The sequence below is a fragment of the Scatophagus argus genome, chromosome 2, assembly GCF_020382885.2.
Source record: "Scatophagus argus isolate fScaArg1 chromosome 2, fScaArg1.pri, whole genome shotgun sequence".
Classification (NCBI taxonomy): Eukaryota; Metazoa; Chordata; class Actinopteri; family Scatophagidae; genus Scatophagus; species Scatophagus argus.
In genome coordinates this window covers 8,569,186-8,594,902 of record NC_058494.1, presented here as the reverse complement: position 1 = coordinate 8,594,902, position 25,717 = coordinate 8,569,186, and the positions used below count along the sequence as shown (strand labels likewise).

The 25,717-nt window shown below is 40.7% G+C and overlaps 1 protein-coding gene across 1 annotated transcript; it reads right to left on the bottom strand.

The window, feature by feature from the left end:
- Positions 1-4,659: 4,659 nt before the first annotated feature.
- aspscr1 (ASPSCR1 tether for SLC2A4, UBX domain containing) lies at positions 4,660-23,972 on the bottom strand. The gene is made up of 17 exons (XM_046405801.1): positions 23,816-23,972; positions 23,531-23,586; positions 22,915-23,029; positions 20,110-20,210; positions 18,414-18,465; positions 18,250-18,323; positions 17,557-18,124; positions 17,270-17,329; positions 15,812-15,951; positions 14,906-14,987; positions 14,734-14,800; positions 14,355-14,417; positions 12,503-12,555; positions 8,656-8,707; positions 8,465-8,534; positions 7,737-7,924; positions 4,660-4,990 (listed from the first exon to the last, which is right to left on the bottom strand). Exons 1-17 carry the CDS (start codon positions 23,903-23,905, stop codon positions 4,980-4,982), a joined length of 1,842 nt encoding a protein of 613 aa, XP_046261757.1. The 5' UTR covers positions 23,906-23,972; the 3' UTR covers positions 4,660-4,979.
- Between the last annotated feature and the right edge of the window lie 1,745 nt (positions 23,973-25,717).

Here is a 25,717-nt window from a genome sequence, read left to right as displayed (position 1 = left end):
CCTATAGCTCTGTTTTGGTTCCCATCAAACTGCTGAGACAAATTAGCTGTTAAATGTTCCACTACATCCACTAGCTGCGTTTGTCTGCTGATTGGTGCTGAGCAGGAAGCATACAGTGAGCTTATGAGAGCTTTTCCTCTGAAAACAGCCGCCTGCCGGAGACGAGGTCGATGAAAGTGGAGTTTATCTAATGATCTAAAATAGAGAGCTAAGGAGAACTGTCGGGTGATGACTCTCCGTAGGCTTGTCACTACAAGCAACACCTTTCACATTATAGCAAGTCATTCAGTTTATTGTTGATATAAAAAATATTGCTTTGCACAGCTTTAAAGGTTTTTAAATTGCTGTAGATGTGGTTAATCCCAAAATATGAATCAAACGCCAAAGAGCACAGCAGACAGTAACAACCCGAGCAGCGCTCAAGTCTCTATCTTAGTGTCAGCTTTTAAAGGATCAAATTGCACATCTTAGCCCAATGTAGTACCACAAATAACAAATACTTTTAATTAAAATTGCCAGTTGTCCAAATATATGGTCACGTTTTGCATTGTTGGATATATTTTTCATCCTTTCAGTTAACCACCATTTTTTTACTTAATTATCACTACATTTTAAATTAGCATGTGTTTAAAAATCCAGCACACTGAGCATCACATCTGCTGACAAAGTTACATTATTGTCAGATGGTAATAAAGACTGATAAGGCTGTAGGTTTGTAGTGCAACAATAAGAGAACTTATGCATTGCACATGATGTCTAATGGAACAGGAAACACTCTGTATGGCCAATTCATGTCAAATGAGACGTCACAGCAGGACGGCAGAAAAGGAAACAATCCACATCAATACTCATCATGAAAATTGTATTTTTCCTAATTTATCACAGAAATGATTATTTTTCAAAACATGCTTACTGATATCACCTTCACAATAAAGTCAACTAGCGACTGTGTAATCACTCACAATTGGCCCAAATCAGAAGCTCATTATAACTCATTTATCTCCTCTGTGTGTGATGTTACAGCAGCAGGGGTTTCAACACTGTTCACCCAGCAACCTCAGCGAGGGGTCCTGTGTGCTCCTCAGGTCTCTGTCGCCACCTGCAGGTGTGTGCGTGACGGCCCGGGTGCCTCTCTGCTCCACAACACTTCACACTCATTAATCTAAAAATGGACACAACTGCTGCGTCTAAATCACATCACAAGGGTGACATGAGGTGACCTGGTACAAGGTCTGGTACTGTGTATATATGTGCTAATATTTCAATGGTGCATTTATAAATGAATAAATAAATTAATGTGGAAATACATAAATAGACTGATAAATGGAATGAACATCCTGTTGTTTTTCATTAAATTATACCAGACACTGTGCTTGTGTTGCTCACATTAGATGTCAGTAGTGTGCATAGAGGAAGCTCCCTTCACAGTAAAGTGTTATTTATCAGCTGCACGGATCATAAAGAGAGACTCAGTGATTCTCTTTCTATGAAATATCATTAGCAATATGATGCATTTTCCATTCAAAGTCTTCTCTATCAGGTGTCACCAAGTCCCACACTGGAACTCTAAACACACATTAAACTGATCATCGATCACAGAGCATTATAGACGGTTAAACTATTCATTAAATAAAGATTAACAATGTGAGCCATCATTTTACAAAGGTTTCTTTTTTTCTGTGCAAATCAAAAGCTAATCAAAATTGAGGGCTCTGACCTGATCTGACTGACCTGATGTTAAACTGACATTTCTACTCTGTGACCTGAAGAAGCTTCTAGATCAGATTAAAAGAGCATCTGAAGAAAACCTGAGAGGCTCATAGTGAAGCCGCAGAACAAGGCCAGTGGAAGCAGATTTAACATCCAGTTGGATTTTCACTAAACTGTCTAGAAATTGTCCTGTTGTCAGTGTAAATATGTGGGACAGTCTAACAATGATATAACTTATTGTTAACAATATCCTTTAATGGTGAATAAAGTACACAATACTGTTCATCCATGGACAAAACATAAGAGCTAAAGAAAAAGTAAAACCATCCTTTAATATGCTATAGCACTGTAGTCTTATAATCTTCCAATATTTCACCTGAAACTCTAAGATCTTGCGTTGCAAACTGCAGTAATGAATTAATATTTTATATTCCAGTCATGCATTAATTTTTTAAACTTTTAAAAATCTCAGGCAGAGTGCTAAAATAGACTCCAATACAGCAACTAACCAAGCCAACTTAATGCACACAAATTGCAGTGCACTGAATTAACAGAGCAACAACAAAGTCCTCAGTGTGCTGGAACAAACTGTTTGTCTGCTAAAATCTCAAAAGCTAATTTTGTCAGGATGTTTGCACAGGTTGAAGTGACCGCACATTTGTAATCTGCTCCAGTGTTTCCTGCAGTTTATTATTATTATTTCAGCTTTAATTTCATTTCATTTCTCTGTCTCTCTTCTCACCAAGGCTGCTTGAGGAACCACTTGTTGCTGCAGCTGCCACCAGGGACTGCTGTTGCAGCAAGGCAGCAGTGCTGCAGCTAGAAAAGACCCCGTGAGCTAACACCACAGCCTCTTAATAACCAACTGTAACTACAATAAACAAATGAGCCACTATAAGCAAGTAGTGACTTCATTATCTTACTTCAAACGAATCGTGGCAAAGTAGTTTTGCGATATGAATGACACATATTTCGTTTTTGCATGGAATAGTTGAGTGGTACAAGGCAGAATTGGAGAATGAACTTGTAGCTGTGTGTTCAGCTCTCCTCATTGACACACAACCAACACAAACTCCATAAACAGCCTCTCTACTGTAAGTGCCCATCGCTTTATTTGGCATCAAAGACTCCAGGGGCAGTTGGAAGTAATTAATTTGCAAGTGTGTGTGTGTGTGTGTGTGTGTGTGTGTGTGTGACAAGTGGTTGGAATGCACTCCCCCCTCATACTCCCACAACACACACATACACACACAGACACACACACACACACTACACAGGGTCCTGCTCCCCTCTGTGTTCAGCTTCTTTTTGAAGTTCCTCCTGCAGCTAAATGAGAGAATGAGGAGACAGCAGGGAGGATGGCTGAGGAACATACTGGAAGTGTGTGTGTGTGTGTGATGGTGAAAACATGGCCACATGCTGCTTGTTTACTATTACCTGTGGACAGTCATAAGTCAGGGCATGTGGGCGTCTGAGGCTGCATAAATTTGTGTTATGCGAGGTCTGTTAGATCAAAGCTGTTCCACCAGAAAAATGTTGAGCTGCTCTCGCTGTAACAGACACATTAGTCCACTTGTCCCAGGGGTAACATCACATACATCCTGTCAGTTTTTTTTCCTATCACACTCCCTCGCTGTCCTGGACATGAAAACAGGCTACTGTTTCTTTCTACATACACAGATGACCCATACTATAAAGGAAAAGGGCAGCCAATGCACAGACAGAGAAGCTGAGGAAAAGAGTTTCAACATTGGCTGGCAAAAAACCAAAACCTACATTACACCTAAAAATGCAGATACTGGAGTCTGTCTTTGGATAATCCTTTGGGAACACAAAGAGGAAATGCTTTGATTATCCACCAACACCATGAGTTCTTTCAATTTTCTTTTCATGGCATTTAAACTGATCTCATTTTGGTTTTAAGAATTTCCCTTCAGGGATAAATAAGGGAATTCTGATTCTGATTCTGATTTTGATGTGTTTGTCCATTCATCTGCTGCTATTTATAATGAAATCAACGCAATAAATACATCTCCAATTTAATACAACTAAATGTATGATTTAAGTAGATGAGCCACACCAAATAACATCATTTTCATTAGAGCCAAAAGCTGACATGGTGATTACTGTTTCTATGCTAAGCTAGTTAGCTTTAGCAGGAGTTAAGCCACAGCTTGTTTTCCATCAATATTAGTGGAATATTAAATGGACTCACAAAGCTGTTGGTTAATCACAACAGATGTATGTTTTTAATTTTTAAATAAATAAAAAAATCAGTATGTAAGTGTAGTTTTAGTTTCTGCTAAGGCAAGCTGCAACTATCTGACTAGCTAGCTTTCACTTGATGTAGCTTGTAGCTAGCAGTTCCTCTGTGATGAAAAGTGTTGTAAGTGTACAGTACGCTAAGTGTGATGGCCAGTTTGGGAGCCCATATTTTACACAGCTGCTGTTACTTAGTTTGGTTTTTAGCTCAGTTTTTCTATTATAAATTTCCCATTTCTTTCACTTAAACATTTGTATGACATAATACTTTTCAGAATGGTAAAACATGGAGTTTCTGTGCTGAGGTGTGAAAAATAAATCTCAATGTCAACCTAAAATTTGAAGCAATCATGTTACTGCTGTAGACTGAAGGTTATTCACTGCAGACCAGTCAAAAGAAAGGGAAAAGAAAGGATGATAAAACTGTAAATATGAATAGGTTACTAGAATTAGTGATGTAAACTCTATTCATCCAAAGAAACAATTGTGATTAATAAAGAACATTTCAACCTGCTGCAAAAATTCATCAAAGGCTGAGACAGATACATTACATACTGTAATAAACTATGGAAATAAAAGTGTGATAATGTATTCAAAGTACTTTCTGGGCATTCTGGGTATTTTTCTGGACATTTTAACATTTACAATGTGCAACTCCACATGCTTCAACAAAAGAGAAGACACATGTTTTAGTGCAACAGTCTTTATTTACTTGGCACTACATTTTCACCAGCTGAATAAAAACAGCCTGTTCAGCACTCTGCTCCAACCAGAATGAAACGCATCCTCTTGGCAATGAAGTACTCGCTAATTACTCAGTCATTTATCTCATTATTTTGATGGTTTTAAAACCAAGTCAAGTGCAAGCTTCTTCCGCTGTAGCCACAAAGTCGAGCCTTTATCAAAGCACAGCAAATGTTTAAGTGCTCTACTCAGTCTGCAAGCAACTTGTCAGACACCCGTCGTGGTAAGTCTTCCCATCAGCACACAGCAGAACAGCAGAACTCTTATTTCTTACCTGTGCAGGAAACAGGAGACAACAAACCACAGCTCAGTCAATCAACAAACAATAAAAGTTAACAGTAACTCCACATGGTTTTTTTAATGCTCCTGCTAAATTTAGATGAATAGGATGACCTTTTTAAAATATTGAAAGCCTATGAGCTCTCTCTTTGAAGGCTTGGTGAAAAGATCAGTAGTACTCATATCTGTCTATTAAATATTCTGTCACCGTGAGTGGCCGGTACAAACAAGACATTGCATGTTAATCAGTTCCAGTGTGTTTTCCTTTTAACCTCTGGACAGAACCAGACAAGCCACTGGCTCTAGCTTTCTGTCTCTCATGGCTGTACTGAACTTTTGTTGCATAAATTTGAGAGTGTGATATCCATCTTCAACTCTCCTGTATTGTAGTGTTCCACACATGGAGTCTATAACTCCCAATACGGCCCCCCTCCCCTCAGCGGTTTTCTTTCAACTTTCCTCATGAAAGAGAAAACAGCCACAACTTTCTTAAAAAGAGGCACATGGACACACACAGAGATCAGCCAGAAATAAAACGCACACAAAAACACAAACAAGGCAGAAAGAAAGAGAAAGAGAGAGAGAGAGAGAGAGAGAGAGAGAGAGAGAGAGAGAAAGCAGCATTATTCTAAACAAAAACATCAATACAGTGACCACCAGAAACACCACAATAGAACAACAGAAAAGCGCCGTGTTTGGACAGACCACAGGGGCTCGTGCTGTGTGATGTGGCCCAGCAGCAGGCTCTCTCCCTTGGCTCACAGTGTCTGTAGTGGTCTCCTGGGCCAGAGGGGGTGACCATCCTGAACTAATTGGTTCATCCTAACATGCATCCTTATCTTCTGAGTCATGAGGAATTCTGCTTTCAAAGGAGCCATTTCCTATTGACTGTGGTTTTGGGGTTTGTGTGTGTGTGTGCGCGTTTACCATGACTGTTATTTCTCCACAGAAAAAAAAGGAAATGATCTCTGAGGAGGGTGTGTAACAGCGCTTTCACATCTAACCTGTTTGCTAAAGTCTACTCATGTTCATGTTTTAGTTCTCGTTTGGCTCCGTGTGTTTGGGCTTGTTGTGTGAAAGCTGTCGATGGCCTGTTGTGGACTAAACAATCGGACTCAGACCACCCGAAAAACTGGGTCTTCCATTTGGACATGTTTGTGGAGTGAAAGTATAACAGTCCAAACACAAGATTTCATGACAGTAGATACTTGTTTCAATCTGTTCACTGTAAACTGTCAAGAAACATCTATAATATACTGTATTGACCTAAATGTGAGATGATTGTGTCATTTATAGCCTAAATTGTTGCTAGGCTAGCTAAATTCTTCAACTCTTTTTATAGTATATCTGTTACATATCTGTGAAGCCCAGCTTGACTTTGACGATTTTCTGATGGCTTGTTAAACATTTTATTGCTGCCATGGAGGAAATAAAATTCCTGACAAGACAAAACATCTCCTGACTGGAAATGGACCGGGGTACTGCTTCCTAACCCCCAAACAGCCAAGTACGACCAGTGTCACAGAGCGTTGACAAAACAGTGATGAACAGCCTGAGAAAACTGTTCAGTCCCCTTCTAAAGCCTGACACCAGAGTTTGAAGAAGTGACTCACAGACAAGCTGTTAAGTGCTGCTTTAACAGATGAATTTCATGTTTCACTTTTTGTTGGAACGAGGGAAGCGGGTGGGCCAAGAGTTATCTTGTAATCAGGGTTATACTCCAGCCAGTACAGTAGGCCTACAGCATGTGGGCAACCCGCTCAACCGTGTTTCATTTTGTGTCCAATCAATACATGAAAAAAACATGTTCCAGACAGCTTTTCACTGTGAAAGTTGTTGCGGAAAGACATCAAAGTTTTATCAGATATAAACAATTTGTGTGAAATCACAGTGTAATCCTCTGTTAGAGCCAGAGAATTTATAATGTATACAGTACACAGATCCCCTCCCCCTGTTTACATTTTCTGCATTAAAATAAATACTTGGTCTTTGTCTTACCTTCTTCAATCCATCCTTTTTGCTTAATTGCATTACAAATTTCCTAATTTAGTTTTAACCAGTTCCCAATACATCCCATAGCTATTGTTAGAAATTGCAAATCTCCAGTACCGTCTAATAAGGTTTATCATAACTTCAGTAAATTCTGGATTACATAACAGTGAACTATTAAATTTCTAGTGTCTGCAAAAGATTTTGTTAGCTTGATTTCCACGATTTAGTTTGAGTAGGACTGATGATCAGTTATTCATGTCACCAGTAGTTTTGAACAGGCGCATGTACCACTTTGGGCATGTGGAGAGCAGACTGAACAGCTGGTACACATCAGGTCGTGACACTGACTCATCATTTACGGCACACGAGGTTCAGTTGCAGTCTAAACTAATACTCTTGTTATCACTTATTTCTTGGTGAGTTCAGTGTGACACCAGAGAAGATGAATACACATAATGTTCAGTAAAGTGCTGGATAACATGCAGCTCGTCACTTGATTCCACCACATGGGTCTACATAGCGCTGCTGATGCAGGATGACAGTCACCAAACAACCAATCAATGAGTTATGGCTTGTGTATAAAAAGCCAGCGTGAACATGAACCGGATGAAAACTAAAAAGGCAACAGTATACTATTTTCTTCCTTGGTGCGAGTGAAAAGAACCAAAGTTCAGATGTGAAAGTGTCTGAAATGAGAGTGAGAGGTTGTCTTTATGTTTTGTGTGCTCAGGATCCTGTCCTGTCCTCACCTGGAAGCTTAAGCCACTTGGGCACCTTGCCTGGGTCAGATCTTGTAGGTTTAGCAGCCTGAATGTGTGCAGATGGGTCTGGCTCGTCCTGTGTGAGCCCACTGGTGCCCCCACTCGGCTCTGGGCGAGGAAGCAGTTCCTCTGAGACGACGGAGCTGGAGGGGGGTTGATCTGACTGGAACATGCAGCTGAGGTAGGATTGAAAAAATAAAAAACAAAAAAACAAAAATAAAAAAGTTAAAATCTTAAATGATGTGTCACCAAGAAAGACGCTTTAGAGAAAGCTGTTTGTTGGGGTTTTTTGGTTTTCTTGAGGAATTCTTGCATCTATTTAAGGCAGCATTATCGTGATCTGTGCCAGAACTTAAATAACTGAATAAGATCTAAAACAGAGGAGGAGTTGGCCTTGTTAAAGAAGCAAAAGAACAACAGGTGGGGGTCACTGTTGGGAAAGGGGCTCTATCTTTAGAAGGACTGGAAAATGGTTTGTGTGTGTGTGTGTATGTTTATGTGTGTGCATGTGTGGAGGAAATGAGGGTGCATGGGGGCACCTGCTGTTTAGGCAGAACCTCAAAGGGATTCCAATGATGACAGCTTTGTGACAGGAAAATAGGCTGGTTGCCGCAGGATACAAGTGCATATACACACCCAAATGCATGCACGGCCAGACACATATTTAAATGCACGCACACACACACACACACACACACACACACACACACACATACCTTGCAATAGACTCATTTGCTTGCATGGCTGAGACAGAGGAGTCAAGCAGCTCCCTCTTTATGTAAAAATCTGTGGAGGAAACACACACACAATGTAAACTATTGTTTTGTTATATTACATTCCTCACTAATACACCAGCATCTAAATTCAAAATCAGCATATGAAAGAAAAGAACTGAAAAGATAAAAACCTGTCTTGACGTCGGAGCCGAAGTAGACCAGTGCACCAGGAAACAGGTCGGCCTGCAGACAGACAGAGATAGAGAGAAATGAACAGAAGCCATCAAAAATATTTGGCACATAATTCAATTTCGGAGAATCATGGAAAGATCTTCAAAACTGCCTCCAGCTACATGCAAACCAAGTGCTGCCACCACATCCAAGCCAAAGTCAAGATCATTTTTTGAAGATGATTCATTGCTTGAGGATCTGAACCAGTAACAGTGGTTCTTTGAAGCAAACCACAAAATGAGCCCCAATCAAATGGTTAGCGAAAACACTTTCACCCCTGAAGCACAACACTCTTCTCCAGTGAACATCTTAATGGTTATAATGGACCGGTGGCAGGCAGATATTATCAACCATACAATTATGAGGTAGAAATGCAGACAGGCAGGCAGGCAAGCCGGGCACACGTCTGTGACTCTAATAGAAAGGAGACAAACAAAACAAGTTGGGAAAAAGAAAAAAAAAAAAAAAAGAAGTCTTCCACTCGTACACATTCACATAAACAACACAGGAGAGTATGTAAGCAGAAGTAGGGATGTAGTGGTAAAAACACTTTTAGCTGGTGGTCATCACAAGGCCAAAAACCAGCAACAGAGATAAACTTCAAACTTATTCTCAAGAGCAAAACCACAACTAATTTCTGCTTTTATCTTCTCTCTTCCAGTGAGTGATATATTCAAGTGTATGAATATGATCATGTGTGTTAAAAACCACATGCGAACCAATAATCTGACTTAATTCTTCATATCAACGTAGTAGGTAGTAATAGCATTTTATCACTCTTTAGAGTAACAGAGAAAGAGAAAGGTTTGTGTAAAGCAGGTTTCCTGAATGCTGGCATCAGAGGAACCCTCCCACTGTACATGTTCAAACACACTCCATAGAAAAGATGACTTATGTCCTTCAGCCATACAAAGATGGCACCGTGCCCTTGTTCCGCCAGTCCAAAGCGGGAGCAGTAACTCTGAAAGTCCATTTGTCAGACAGCCTGTTATCCTGAAAAGAAAGGCCCACTGCTCCAAAAATGCAAACTCTCCCTGCAGTTGTAGTTCAGGCCCTGGCTGGCCCTGTCCATGGTGCTGAATTGGCGGACATTTTGCCTTTATGTGCCCACCTTTCTGGCATTAAGACATACCTTAACCCGACACTGAGATATTAAGGGCAAAAAAACTCCAGGGACACGTGAGTGTACTTTCAGAACAGCGGGCTTTCTGAGCAGTGGGCTTTTGTTTTCAGGATAATGATCTGACGGAAATACTGGATGAAATGGAATGATTACCGATACAGTTTAATGCATTTTACCATCTTCCTTGTTTTCCCCTTTATGTTCTAACACTGAGAGGGATCTGTGCCGAAATCTGGTGCAGTTATGTGATTGCTGATGTGTTTTTAATAACCTTGCCATGAACTTGTTTGTGTATTTAGTTTTTAGCGTTACTTGATCTCCTTTAATCTTATTATGCAACTTCAGACTGCACAGAGTTGAAGATATCATGATATTTTTTTTTTGCCACGGTTCTCTGCCATGCTAAATCCACACTTGATCTTTTTTCCCATAATTACGACTACATCTAATTTAACAGCCTTTAAACAGATTGTAACCATGACCTGTTATAACTTTTTGTGGGCTGAGCAGTTAATATGAACTGACAAAAGATTACATGAAATACCACTCTGAGTCTAATGCTACAAGATCACCAGAACTGCTATCAGAATAACATGTTGCTTTTCTGCTTTATAAGTGTAAACATTGAAAATACTTAAGTTTTGTGGTTGGTTGGACGGAACCAAAATGTGAAGGCACTACTGTGGGCACCGGGGAATTTTATAAACTAAACTCAACTATTATTCTTGCATGTATTATTATTATTCCTCCAACCAGAAACGGTTTTGTCTAACTGTGTGAAATCAATGACCACCTGTTCAAAAAGAACAGTGGTGAATCCACCACCCATATCACTGTAATATGTATGCCAAAAAGAACATTTTGAAAACCCGTCTTACACCCCACTGTCCTTTCTCTCTGTGCCCCCATCACCCTCGCTAGCTGGTGGCTAAATTGGGACACACTGGCCTAATTGCTATTATCACAGCCCTGTGAGCAGGAAACAATGTTTTACAGTGAAACAACAGGCATTCCAGCTATCCTGCTCTCTCCGGCAGTGGCACTTCCACTTGGGATGAGACAGGGCAACTGGACAAGACCCGTGTGGTGTGTGTGTGTGTGTGTGTGTGCGTGCGTTTGTGTGTAAAAGAGAGAGTGAGGGAGAGAGAGAGAGAGGCGGAACAGATCCTGATGGAAGACAGAGGGAGAGACAGATGAGGGAGGGGATGCCTGGTATCAAAGGGCTTCTGGGTTGGGAAACATTCCTTTCCTGACATGACACAAAGTGATTAAAGTGTGCGTCTGTGTGTGAGAGAGAAGCTGAGTACATATGCGTGTGCCCTTATGTCTGTGACACGACAACAAAAAGATAAAAGATTCTGTGTGTGTGTGTGTGTGTGTGTCAAAGATTGATGTATAGACAGAAGAACAGAGCCAGAGAGTGTGTGAGTGAGAGAGAGGGAGAGAGAAAGAGACACCAGGGGGATTAAAGATTTTGTTTTTGTGCACTTTAGTGCTTTTAAGTCCCTAATGGATGGAGACATGGGGGTGAGGCACAAGAAAGGATTGGAGTTGGAGTTGCAGTTGGAGCTGAAGTAGGGGGAGGGGGTGAATGAGAGGAAAAGAGAGAGAGAGCAAGAGAGAGTTGAGAGTTGGAGTTGGGGTACACGAGAGGGACGTGCAGGCAGGGAGAGTTCAGGAAGGGACAAAACATGGAAAAACAAAGAGAGACGGGCGACGTGCATCAAACATCAGATCTGATTCAACAAGGTCATGGCACCTTCAAACAGTCCTTCTTGTTGTAAAGAATGGTAAAAGTGTCCACACAAATCAGAACAGAACTATCCTCCCAACACTGGCATTGAACAAAAATATGTCTACACAAACATAGCAACACAAGCACACCATCACACGCACATTTGCTTTTGAGGATCGTTATCTGTTTAAGAAATTCCCTCTGAGAAGCTGAATCTTGTTCATCATCACAACAGGATATCACTTCAAACTACTTTCCTCCCCTTCGCTTCTCCACTCCTTCTTTTGTCTGATTAGGCTGAGCCAAATCAAAAAAAGAGAAAACAGGATGATCAAAATGTTCTAGTTATTGTAAAATAATGTATCTAAAAGTGAAAAAGACAAGGAGAGTCCATGAGGGCATCTGGGTACACACTGATCAACCATACCAGAAGACGACATTTTGTTTCTATCTGTCCACTCTCAACTGTTTCATTACGCGAATAGCTCTGAACTCTGAAGGCAACAAAGCATCAAGGCTGCCCATTGCTCTGTGCATGTGTGTGCTCGTGTGTGTCAAGATCAAAGCGAGGCCTGTATTAACCCCATGTGCCAGTCTGGGAAAAATCAAGCCCAGCTGGGGTCAAGGACAGTGGAGAGGGGGAACAAGTGTGAGAGTGTGTAGGAGCGAGAGAAGAGGGGGAGAATGGGAATGTGGTGGGGCTTTGAAGAGGAGAGAGGGACCAGCCGATACATTTTACAGTCTGTGTGTGTGTGCGTGTGTGTGTGTGTGAGAGAGAGAGAGAGACTGTTTCAAAGATGGGGAGCCAGAGTTCTGTAGTTCTTGTCTTCTCAAGTTTGACTGTGATGTGGTTTGTTGGAGTCAAATCATTGTGTTTATTATTGTGGTATAAAGAGCCTTCTTCTTTATATAGGCCTTAAGACTTAAATGGCAGTGTGAGGGATCTTACCTGAAACAGTGTGGCTGAAGAGTCGCTCAGAATGGTTTTTGGGGGCGTGATGACTGAAAGGTTTTCAACAAAAACAAAAACAGTAGAAATTAACAAGAGGGCACATCATCCTTGCTAAATCAGTACTTAAGTCTTGTCAAGTCAATGCTTGCACACATGCATGTTTTGTCCACATCAACAAATACTGTAAAAGCAGTATCTGAACACTTTTCATACACAAAAGTAAATCGGATCTAGACAGACTTGTGTGGCCTGTTTGGTGAGTCTGACCGCCATCACAATTCCACTGAGGCCGTTATCATCAAACTACCCCTGATGCACAAGAAACTGGCTGTGAACTAAAAAATGACTTCAAACATAAGAGATCAGATGTCAAATGATGTATTGATGGACCTTTATTAAATCAAGTTTAAAAGGTGATTCCAGTGTGACACAACTTGGATCTTGTTTTTGTAGTTTTGGTCATCAATTGCTTTGATTGCTGAAGCTTTATTTTTACCAAGACATCATCTTTCAGTCCATATTTAGGGGAACCTTTGAGAAATCTGTGTTTATTGGTATCGGCTTTAGAAGTCCTGTACTGGTCGGGTTATAATCAAAGTTGACACATATGATGGCAAAAACTCCAAAAGTAACACAGTGAAATTATTTGAGGTCTTATGTTATAGTTTCAGGCTAATTGTGTGTGCACAGAAACATGTTTCATATCAATATGGTTTCGGATCCAACTATTCCACAGCGTCCACTCTCACGAGCAATGTTTCCACTACTTTGCGGTAATCCAACAGGGGCAACATTTATTGATCTCACCAGAACCTTTGATCTGCTAATCAGCTCCATGCTATTGGTCTTTCCCAACATGCATTGGTGGTTTCATTTGTATCTTCACCACAGAAAACAATGCATTGTTTTGAGAAGATGTAAATCAGATTAGTATAAAGGTGTGCCTCAAGGTTCTAATTTAGGACCATTTCTTTTCTCACTTTTTATTAATGATCTCCCAGTCTTTTTTCCCCCAGTTGTTTACATCTCAACTCCAAATCCAGCACTTTGGTTTTAACTTGTAATACGACTGATCTTTTCAGAGTAGAAAAAAATGAAATATCTTGGTGTGTGGACTGACTCCGAGCTTACCTTACCTAAAACACACACTGATCGTGTCATTCAAAAAAAGGAATTTTAATGTTAGTATGAGACTTCTTTACAGACTTGCACAACTTATACTACTGATAAACGACTATGCTGACCTTGTTTACCAGAGTACTTCTAAAGCTGATCTCCGTCCCCACAATGTTTTATGCAAAAGACTCTGCAGATATCCATTTATTTTTAAAATGCATTAACTTTAATTATTAAAACTGTCTACAAAAACAATTTTGGTTACTTCTACAAAAAAAAATCATTAAGAAACTTGTATCAGTTCCTCTTTTTGGTCCCCTGTGTCAGAGGAAGTTGGCAAAAAATCTTACTTAAAAGTGTTTAATTTTCTCATCTTGAAACAAATTGCTTATGTTTTCAGTTATGCTATCACTGTTCTTTTTTTCCTTTATTTTATTCATAGATTGATCTTTTTTTTTTCTTTTGATTGTGTCTAGTCTAAGGTTGTAACGATTGTCTTTGGTTATTTTGTTATTTGTTAGTTGTTGTCGTTTGTGTCGTAACTGTTGTGATGTGTGTTATTGTGCCTCCTTTTGTTTTGTTTTCTATTTGTGAGAATTTGCTTGGGATCCCCTTGAAAATTAAATTGTACATCTCAAACATAACAATATCAAACCTTCAGAATGGAGGTACAGGGCTCATTTCTATGCATGATGATGTTGATTAATTAATAAGAAGATTAATTGACACTTACACAGGTAGAAACTGAGCTGAGGATCCTCCAAGTGACTCCTCACAAAACTCCTCACAGCACCAACTGGACACAAAGCAAACACAGAACACCTGCATCAGTCACTGTGTGCAGTATAATTCATTTTTCAGATGGAATTTCCCTCAGATTTGTTGTTCTGCTGCTTCTTGTGTTGCTGTTGGAGCTGAGGTGAATCTAATCTCTGGAATTACAGACCTGTCTCATTCTTGCCGTCTCCCTGTCACTCTGGTGTGGCTACAGTCATAAATGTGGCAAGGGAGCCGCAAGTAGTTTTGACATTGCAGCCATACCTGTGGCTAGCCAGCTGAAATGAACACTCTCCACACTGCACATGCACATGCGCACTCTCTCACACACGCACCTGTCTCCAGAGGCCTGAAGAAACCCTGTAAAACATGCCTGTCTGGAAACTGGATCCTCAGGACCACCTGGAGACACACAGTGAGAGCAGGTTATTCAAATGCTCTATATTTCATACAAGCATGAACATTTAAAAACAGGATTGTGATTATGTGTCTGTCACTCGTGCTCACTTTGGGGTATCTTTCTATCTTCTCCTTCATCTGTGCTTCTCTTAGAGATTTAGTCATCAGCGGGGCTTCCTCCAATAACTTCCTAGAGGGATGAGGGAGAAAGAGGCAAGGCAGGATTATAACAAGCTGTGAAATAAAAAGCAGACTGTGGGTTAACAATGGGAAAGATGAGCAGAAAATGTTTCATCCTCTACCCTGACTCGTGTGTGGCCGTGCATGCATGTGTGCGCGTCAGAGGCACGAGACGAATTGCTGTGGTCGACTTAATTCCACCCTTGGTAATTGCAGTCATTGACACGGTAGTACTGCTGCCATGAGGCAGCCAGCTAAGTCAATGAAGACGGAGATTAAAGGACGTATGCGGTGTGGTCTCAACCTGACGGTGTTTGGTCGATGGTTGGAAGACAAACGTCTACACAGAACAGGCTCACTAATTGCTCCCTGGATGCCATATTTAGAAGCTTTTGTAGTGTGCGTGGTGTCTTATAAATGAGAACATGTTTACAAACACACACAATGTCTCAGCAGCTGTGGTCTGCTACAGCCACATCCACAGACTGCAGAGTAAACTTGTCCGCATCTGCTTTGAAGACGCGCTCATAAATAAATAAAAACTTCAAACTCATAATAAATTTAAAAAAACCTTCAAAACACACGCAGTGATGCCCGGCATTCTCCCTGCCTATGGCCTCTCATCACTGCTATGGTATTCTGCAATTAAGGGTTATACATCGACAGAACACCGCAGGACCAAATGCCAAAATTACTAATTATCTGTTACAAACAGCGCAGGAACACATCTGATCCAGGCGTGTTTCTGGAGCAACAAGGTATTTATACTAAATATCACACACAGTCCTCTGACCCGAAGTCACTCAGCTGCTTCCATTCACTTCCTTCTCCCACCTCTCGCTCTTCAGCTGGGCGAAGCGCTTGCGTACGTCATCCACCGTCACTTCAAAGAACTCGTCAGGCAGATTCTCGTGCTCCTCAGAGTGACAGGACATCGAGTCCAGGTGGTAGATGAGAGGCTCCCTCTCTACTGGCTGCAGAAAGAGGATGGAAACATGAAAATGGCCACAGTGATGTTTTCACCAAAAACAGAGGTTTTCAAACTGTGAGGAATATTTCGCCAAAGGAGCGAGGTAGAGTTGAAGAGGGCATGGAGGGAGAGACGTGAGGTGAAAGGAACAGGTGCCAGTGCACTAAAGACAACAGGGAGTCCTTTATGTAGTTTGGCCTATTGTTGTGACCGCTTATAAACAACATGGACCTGCAGCAGTGGCTGTGACACACAGCTCATGGGAGTGTGTCAAAGTGTCACATTACCATGATCCAAGTCAAAAACCTTCAAATAAAGATCCATAAATTAACTTGAGAGAAATCCAAAAAAAATATGACAATCGTTTCTTCAGTAACTAATTCAGTTATATTTGCCGGTAAGCTCACTGCCATCTTAAGACAGAGATGCCCTTATTACTGCAGGTAATGTCATGTAATGTAATTAATATTTTCCTCATTAATGATGTATCATTTCACCCACCCACATACCACCTGCTATTAATCAGAATTTTTCTTTTTATTACCCAGCCCGCCCAGTCTGCAGACTGTGTATCACCATTCCTAATGCACACACAGGGACATGAAACAGCCGTCCTCCTCCTCAGTTAAAAATCTGTGCTTTTGTTTATGTACAGTTCAGAGGAGTGGGAGACAGTGGACAGGGACCTTACACCTGTCTCTTAGCTCTTAAGATGAGTGCCACTGTATAAATGCCAATGCGCCAGGTGCAGTCACACCTGACTGTTAAAGAATATGGGAGATGACACCAATTGGTTAAATTCATGCTATAGCCAAACACACCTAGATTAATTAAGAGACTAAACAAAACCCATTCGCACCTTGTGCCTTACTTTGTACCCAGATTACGTGCTGTTTAACAAACAAAACAGAGCTGTACACATCCTAAATGCATTTGCGCCACAAACTTCACATGGACTTCATCATGTCTGATCACTCATATTTTCAGTTGCAGTTTGGTTGGGTTTTGCACCAAAGCTAAGTTGTTAGGTTTAGAAAAAGATCATGCTGTGGGTTAAAAACAGACACTTTTCCATTTGGTGAGCCCACACTGTCAGATGAAAACTCTGACTGAAAACTCATGACCTAAAGCACCCTGAAACATCACGACTACTCCAGTATTTAGCAGCCTGAGAGGGACTCAAACCATTAATTAATGAGCTACAAAATCATACTGTACCCAAGGCATATTCAAGATGGCAATCCACAACAATTTAGGTGACAAACCAAAAAAAAGAGGCAACAGGTTAAAAGTCAAAAATCTTCGTAAACAAATTGGTTTACCTCCAAGAACTCTTCTCCCTGCTCCATATCCTCGTCCGGCTGGTTGGCAGTGGTTAGACGCTGTTAAAGGAACAGAAAAGGCTACATGTTATAAACTGTTCTGTCGACTGGTTTTTCTAAGGTCAGCTAAGGTAGCTTTCAGTCATACCACATATCACAATGAGACAGACTGTCCTTAATGGATGTTGTAATGTTTTCTAAAATTGCAATAATCTAAAAATGCAACTTGTGCTTGCATAAGAAAGACAATCTAATAATCTTAAATTAAGGCATGATGACTTGCTTACCTTGGTGCTGGAACCGTAGCTGGATTTGGCTTTCTTGGCTTTGGGTGATTCTACTGCAGCAGTCAGAGACGACAGATACGAGGAGGATGATGATGAAGATAGCGAGCGTCCCACTGCACCTCCTCCAGGACCGCCGAGGCGTTGACCACCTCCAGAGAAGGGAGTGAAAGGAGCAGGGGGAGCAGCAGAGGAGGAAAAAGATGGGTGAGAGTTCATTCCTGATGGTCCTGGTTTCTCACCATCCTCCTCTGGTATTCCTCCCTCTACAGAAGGAAACTTTGGCTGAACTGCATCCTGGGAGTTTGGAAGCTTTTCCTGTTGAACAGGAAGTGTGCTTGTGGCTTCGGTGGGAGGTGGAGCAGGGTGGGCATCCATTGGCCTTTGGGGGCTTGAATTTCTGATTGCCACCTCTGTCGCTGATGTCTCTGGATGTGACGGAACAGGATCGGGCTGAGATGGTGGACTAAAAGCGGTTTCCTTGGCAACAGGTGTCGGTGACACAGCAGTCGTTTCAGGGGCCTCCCCTCCATGTTCCTCTCCCTGTGCTTTGTGGTTTTTGAGCAAAAACCTTAAACAGAAATGGAAACAATGACTATCACACAGTACAAACTCTCAACCGTACATTGTTTGATGCTTGTTTATGTTGTTTGTAGATGTGATTTTAATGAGCTTGAACACAAGCAGCATGCTTACCTAAGAATGGCACTTCCTCCTGTAAGACCCAGAGACTTCAGAGTGGTCCTCTTCAGTGCTTCTTCCCCACTCACCTACACACACACACATGCGCACACAGATTTGCAACCGTAAAACTCCCTTTCATCTCTTGAAAAAGGGAAAGTTACAGGAAGGTTGCATACCTCGTCTCTCATGTAAACACACACAGGGGTGGATCCTGACAGCTCCGACACACTGCAGTCAGGTGGTGACAACAGGAGAAACAGCCATTAGAATTTCGAGCAAATGCTTTTAATTTGCTTTAACAGTGACAAAACTGAACACAGAAGTGACTTTCCCTTGAAAGGAAATCAGCTCAGTGATTTTATAATAAAACCTCAAGCGATGCAGTGGCACGCCGTCTTGCATGTGTAAACCATGTGTGCACAATCCCGTGTAGAAACTAATTGAACCATAAATGTTTTACTATTGTTCTCCTCAGTTCTGAAAATCAAAGCTTTCCCCTCTGCTTCACAACATTCCCACAGCTTTTACGCTGGTGTGCAGCTAATATTCATTTCATGGAAGCGTAACTTCCCTGGAAAAGGATCAGGATATGAAGTGATGTCATTTAATAGAGATGAGATGAGGGCTGGACGGATGCACAAGCACCTGCGACCGCACAGCTGGAACTACTGAGTAACAGCTGCATGTGTGTGTGCATGTTTGACTGAGTGGTGGTGGTGATCTGTGGCAAAGGTTAAACCACAGTAGAGGAGTGATGAGAGGAAAAGATGCTATCTAACACAGTGTACGTACATTCCTCGTCAACAGTCACCATCACTTTCTGACCAGCTGGCCAGTAAAGGCAAACACATGGACAAAAGCATGTCTGCCATCCATACTTGTAAGAATCATCTCCAGAAACATGTTGGAGATATTGGAGGTCAACATATAATATGGAATTCCATATGCAGTATGGAAAATGCATGAAAAAAATGTATCAAACTAAATAAATTAAATTATAAAAAATGAATTCAAAATGATGAACTGTGTTAAGCATTTTCAGCAATCAAACTGCTATTTCATTGGCATCATTCATTTAGAAAAATAATTTGATAATTGATAATTTGATAATTGATATGAGCAAAAATTTGATAACATAATAGGATCATATCAACACTATACAATTTATCAGAAAATCAGTAAGTAATAACAGAAAACAGAGCAGTTGTTTCTGTGGACAGAGACCGGCAGGAGCACTTTTATGACGTGGCTAAAACTAAAACTCTCAAGCTGCATTTTGGTAAGAAACGTTCAACCATTGTGTGTTAAACTGTGTGAACTAAGCAGATAACAGCAGGCTGAAACAAAAGATCAAGTTCGCGGTCTGCAGGTTAAATAAATTCACTTTTGAAATCATGGTTCAACTTTTAATGAAACCACGGTGCTCCGTTGTTTATTTGTCAACTGTAAGCGTTGAATTCGATATTTGATATTGACGGCAACTGAAGCTTCTGGGTACTGTAGCTTTTAGAACAGTCCGCAATGCCGAAGTGACGGGAAAAACCTAACTTCTCAGAAAAGTTGAGATACTCAAAACTAAATGCCATGAGGAGAGAGGATATCGTTTAAAGAAGCATCTGAAATGGGAATAGAGAATAGGGAAAAAAAAACACTTCCAAGAACTAGAAAATCCCCCCACCCATTGTATAACCCCAACTTAATTCTAACCGCAACCTCCTCATCTTTGATCAGCCATGTGAAGAAGTGAGAACTGGACAGAATATCTTCCCTTTCATTGGTTCTGTTTGGTCTTCACAGTGACAGATGTACAGGAGTACGCCCACACATAAACTTTGCATATGTCTACATGCTCACACACACACACACACACACCTGATCTGGGGGAAATGTGTGAGCAGTTCCCAAAGACTCTGTCCACATGAGAAGGAACCCTGGTGTCGAGAGCCGTCCTCCATTTGTAGTGCAATCCGCACCTGTGGAGCATGAAACCATAGTAACACACACCTGTAGTTTAAACATTTTTCAAAGGACACAAACACACTTTACACACTAAACCAGTGTGAGGAATCAATAAAAGGCCTTAATTATCAGCAATTTTTATATTGGTAGTAATCAGCAAATATTATAGTGGTAATGATATATTTTGATATTTATGAAAAACATGTGATAAAAGACCTTTACAGGGTTTAATCGGCAGTGATATGAAACCTCAGCCAGCAGGACGACAGATCTTTCTTTAATTTTTGCTTTTTTTTTTATGAGGAACAGCACAGATTTACACTGAAACCTTATTTGATTTAAATAATATAAGAGGTAAATCACAAGCATTAACAATAACGTGTCTCACTGACTTTTCCCCTGAAAGTATTTCACAATTTTAGCTGCCTTTAAACACTAAAGGTTAAAAAAAAAAGTTGGAAGCAACAGTTTAGCCTCAAACCTTTCATGTTGCAGGAATGTGTAGCAAAAACTTGTCTTAAATGCAGGAAGGAAACTACTAAGTATCAAATCTCCCTAGGTGGTCATTTGTAAGTTCTTGGCTCCACAGTCTTGAGCCATTTTGCAGGAAGAAAATTCTTTGATAATCGAACTTGATTAAGGTGCACATATGGGCCTACCTCAGTCTGTAAATGAGTAACACCAGGCATCAGTGCGAGTCTATGTTGTTCTTTCTCTCTCTGACTCATTGTCAGTTGTTTATGTTTACTGAACGACCATGTTGTCCAGCGCAGAAAGCATGCTGCATGTCGGCACACCAGGAGAGATGAAAAGAGCGCCTTGGCTGTCAACGGCCAAACACAAAACACTCTCACACATCCGTCTGGCTGAGGTAAATGTTGGGAGAGACTGAGTCTGAGTGTGTGTGTGTGTGTTTGTGTGAATATATAAAATCTGTGAGGAATCAACAGTCAACCATCCATCAAATGAACAAGAACAACAGATCAAACCCAGCCGTGATTTTACTGCTTAGATTATGATGCCATGATGTCATAGGAAACTACAGCTCAGCTACAACAAAGTGTTTTTTTGGATACAGATCAGATCGGCGTGAAAGCAGGAAGGCGGATAGAGAATTTATAAATTTCCAGGATTTGACAATAAAAACCCAAGTATACAGCTGACAGAAATACCAAGATAACATTTACAGGTGTCACACTTATAAAACAAACCTTGTTTGTGGCTTCATGTGATACAATACTGATACTCTGTCACTAGAATCACTATACCCCGTGCTGTATTGTTGGAGCTGAGGAATTGCCTTTCTTTCCTGTAGATATTTCATATTGTAACTATTTTGTCTTTTGCCATTTTAAGTTGTCTTACGCAATCATGGCACATGTGTCCACGCGGCTGTGTGGCTCAGATTCATCTCAACTATGTGTACACCTAATCATTGCACTGTGCTAGACAGTGGAGTGGACACATCAAAAGAATAATGGGTAATCAAATGAATGTAGATACTTCCTCACAGGGCCCAAGTACCCACTGACTGGTTCGATGAAAATGTTGTGAATCATACACTGCAGCTTTCACAGTCACAGGTCTCAACCTAACTGAGCACCTAATGGAGCGCGTGATCGACGTCAGACAGGGCTGTCCTCCCTTACCATCGTCATGGTAACACCAAATTAGTGTTTTGTGCTGTTTTTTTTTTTTTTGTTTTGTTTTGGTTTGTTTTATTGAAGAACTGTGTTCAAAGACTTGAAGAATCTATGACAAGGAGCACTGAAGCTGTTCTGGTGGCTCATGTTGGAAGAATATCATATTTTGTTGGTCCAAAGTCCAATCACCATTAAATGATCCAATATTTTGGCCTTATTTGATGGTTCTCTGTGTCATTATCATTCATAATTAATAAAGATATTAATATCGTTGTATCCTCAGAATCCATATCAGACACCCATCAAAATACAAATAACTTAAAAAATAAACAATCAACATGGGAATAACTGAAAATGGAATCTAATATGTTTTTCTATGTGATTCAGCCCACTGTGCCTACACATGTAGGGCATTATTTCTAAAAATCTACAGAATCCAAACTACTGTATATGCATCCACGTGGACTTTACTGGTCAGAGTATCTTCAACATTATTCTTCACATTAGAGATTTGTTCATCAATTTGGAAATAAAACACCTGAGTAAAACACCTGAAATGTACATTCTACATTTTTATATAATATGAAATTAGGAGAAAGTGACATATTTTGTCATTGGAGGGAACTCACTCCAACGAAATTTGTGCTCTGCATTTAACCCACCCAAGTGATGTGCACACACACACAGCAAACCCGGGGCAGTGGGCGACCGCGTGCAGCGCCCGGGGAGCAGTGGGGGGTTAGGTACCTTGCTCAAGGGTACCTCAGCCATGGACACCGGTATGGGGAATCGAACCAGCGATCCACCGACACCCTAACCGCTGATCCACGACTATATGTATGCGATAATCTTACATTTTTCTGTTTCCCAGTGTCAGGCATGAGAATCAAGCTACTATACTTGTGCTACCAGGGATAAACACCAGCAAACAATCACCAAATGTACCCTATATATTGTGCTTTACATATACATCAGCTGTCATTATGGGTCGTTATTATGCTGTCAGCCACTACAATTTAACACTGCCACCTCACTCACTTACATACACACACACTTGCACTGTGTTTTAACTAACCTGGCTGTCAGCTACAGCCTGTTTCCTTGTACTCGTCACCATCTCCAGTTTAGCATTGTTGGGCAGGTTGGCGAACCTCCACGGGAGTGTAAGGTCAACAGTTGTCCGCTGAAACCTGTGAAAAGTTGATAATAGAGGAGAGGCAGGTGAGCATGATGGGACAACCAAATTCTTCCCATACAATCAAAAAAAATCTATAAAATGCCTGATCAGATCAGTGCAATAAAAGTAAGTAAGTCCAAATATAAGTGAAAGTAATGTTTGCCCAAAATTACATTTGTTGTTTTTTATTTTGTTTGTTTTTTGTGCTTGAATTCAACCTGGCAGTTCAATACTTCACCTAACGTAGTTGAGACATACCCTTACTGCTTACAATAACGATTTATCTGACTGGTTTAATACCAGCAGTCACATCATTTCATTTGTTCATTTCTATTAACTTATCGGACTTTTTACCTCTCACACTTACAACATAAATCTGATTCAGAATACGTACACACATTGACTTGATTAACTAAATAGAGTGCATTTAAATGTGGCTTAGATAACATGAATTGAGCTAAAATGTTAGTACTGTGACAGTTACAAGAGTCCACTGATACCCAACAATACATACTTCAAAGCGTGATCGTCGGGGTTGAATCCATGCTTTTTGCAGACATCCTCCAGCACCTGAAGATGACAAACATAAGCTGATTCTCGCAGATGGAGAGATGCCACCTAACAATATTAGTTTATTTAATTCGCACGAAAACAGAAACTGATCTGTCACTGGCTAACTACAGTTAGCCAAACAAGCTAACGCAGAGGAAACCAGTTTGTTCTGGGTTTGGAACCGAGAAAGAGAAAAAACAAACCGGGAATGTCAGAAAATATGAAGTGTTCTTCAAACACAAGTTACCTGTAACAACGGTGTGTTTGGAGACACTTTAACAGTTTGTCTTCTCCCATTTGGAGTGAGAACCGTCACAGAAGTACCACTGGCTGCCATTGTGTGTCGTGACGTCGCGGTGTTTATTTGAATAAACTTTATTGACTCCTTAGATGCAGAGCGTAAAGGGTCAGTTCACTTAAATTATAAGCCATTCCTCTCGCGGAATCAATTTAGTTTGTAGCGCTAACGAGACTGAAAGTAACAGAATTAAAAAATAATAATAAAACCGTCGTGTTTCATGCTATTACTATTTTTATATCTAAAAATGCTGCAGTAATTCTGAGCAATCCACAGATCTCATTGGTTTTATACGATCTACTAAAAATACAACCCCAATAACAATTGACATATTTCACAATATATGATTAAATAAATTCCACACATGTCACAACTGTATACTAAAAGTGCTGTGCAGGAAAGGCCAGGACCAAGAATTTTGAGGAGAAAGAAGGAGGAAGAGAACTGAGAAATGTCTCTTATTCACACAACAAATCAGCTGCAGGTCATCTGCAGAGCCTGATGACGAGTGCATGTGTGGCGTACACCCTGAGAACAGTGCGTGCCTGAATGACTGACCCCTGCAGTGAAAGCATACGATGGCTTTGTTATGTTGTGGGTGCGTTTTGCTGGCAAGGTTTTGTTACAGTTGTCCCCTTAAAGTCAAGGTCAGCGCAAATCCATACAAAGTGGTTCTGAATGACCTTTATCCTGTGATAAAACACGTTTTGATGGGAATGGTGTCTTCCAGGATGACCATGCCCTTATTCACAGGACATAAGTCACTGAATTGTTTGATATGTATTAAAATTATATGAATCATACGCTATTGCCTTCACAGTCACCAGATCCCAACTCCTACAGGAGATTCTGGACCGACATGTTAGACTCACTGGACGGACAGCACGACACATGGCGCCAACAGATGGAGAGGTGTGAGGTCAGAGCTTCAGAGCACATACAACTGACTGACTGGCCACTTAAGCAACATTTTAGAGTCAGACTCCACCTGGGAAAGAGAGAGAGAGGTGAATGCAGTTCTCAGTTCTGGGGGGAAATTGCCACCGTCTGAATAAACAAATAAACAATCAGTTTCCTTCCTCACTCAGCAGACTACAAACTTCAAAACTGCCTGAATGGAATGAAAGCAAGTGAAGGCATCATTGCTGGGAGTTTGTCAAGTTTTATGAAACATGTTCACATAAATCGCTGATTTAATCACTGATTAGCAAATGGCAAATAGACACACTTGGAAAACATGGTTTTCTTTGTTGTAAATCTCCAAAGCCCGACCAAAATATCGTCAGTACCTTCCTGAATGTCAGACTTAAAGATGGATGTTAAACATCGAATGAAACAGTTCCGTAAGTGAAGAAAAGTATAGTTTTTAATGACTTCATTCAGTGCGTGAGATATTAGATTTAGAATGGCTTTCCAACAGACTGTGAATAAAGTGCTTTAGATGGGGACAAGGCAAAGAAACTGGAAACTTTCTGACAAACAGCCAACTGTTTTTTTTTTTTTTCAGTCAGAGCTTCAACCAGACCAGACTGTGTTAACTCTATACCGTCAAGCTGCAAAATGGAAATGCTGTCATATTTCTGAGGCAAAGGTGAGTCAGTGATAAAATCTGGAGTCAGTGCCACCACAGAAAGACAGCTGTGGTTTAAGAAAGAGTTCTATCCAGAAGGAATTATCAGCTTTGGACAGAAAGTGAAAACTCCGAGAGCCACTTCTTGCATTAGTAATGAAGACAAGTTAGTGGTGAGGAAGGAGAGCACTGAAGGGAAAGCCAAACCACAGAAGTAAGTATTTCTAGTGAAAGCTCCACATGTTTCACGGCATTTACAGCCTGAAGTTTGATGAGCCGAT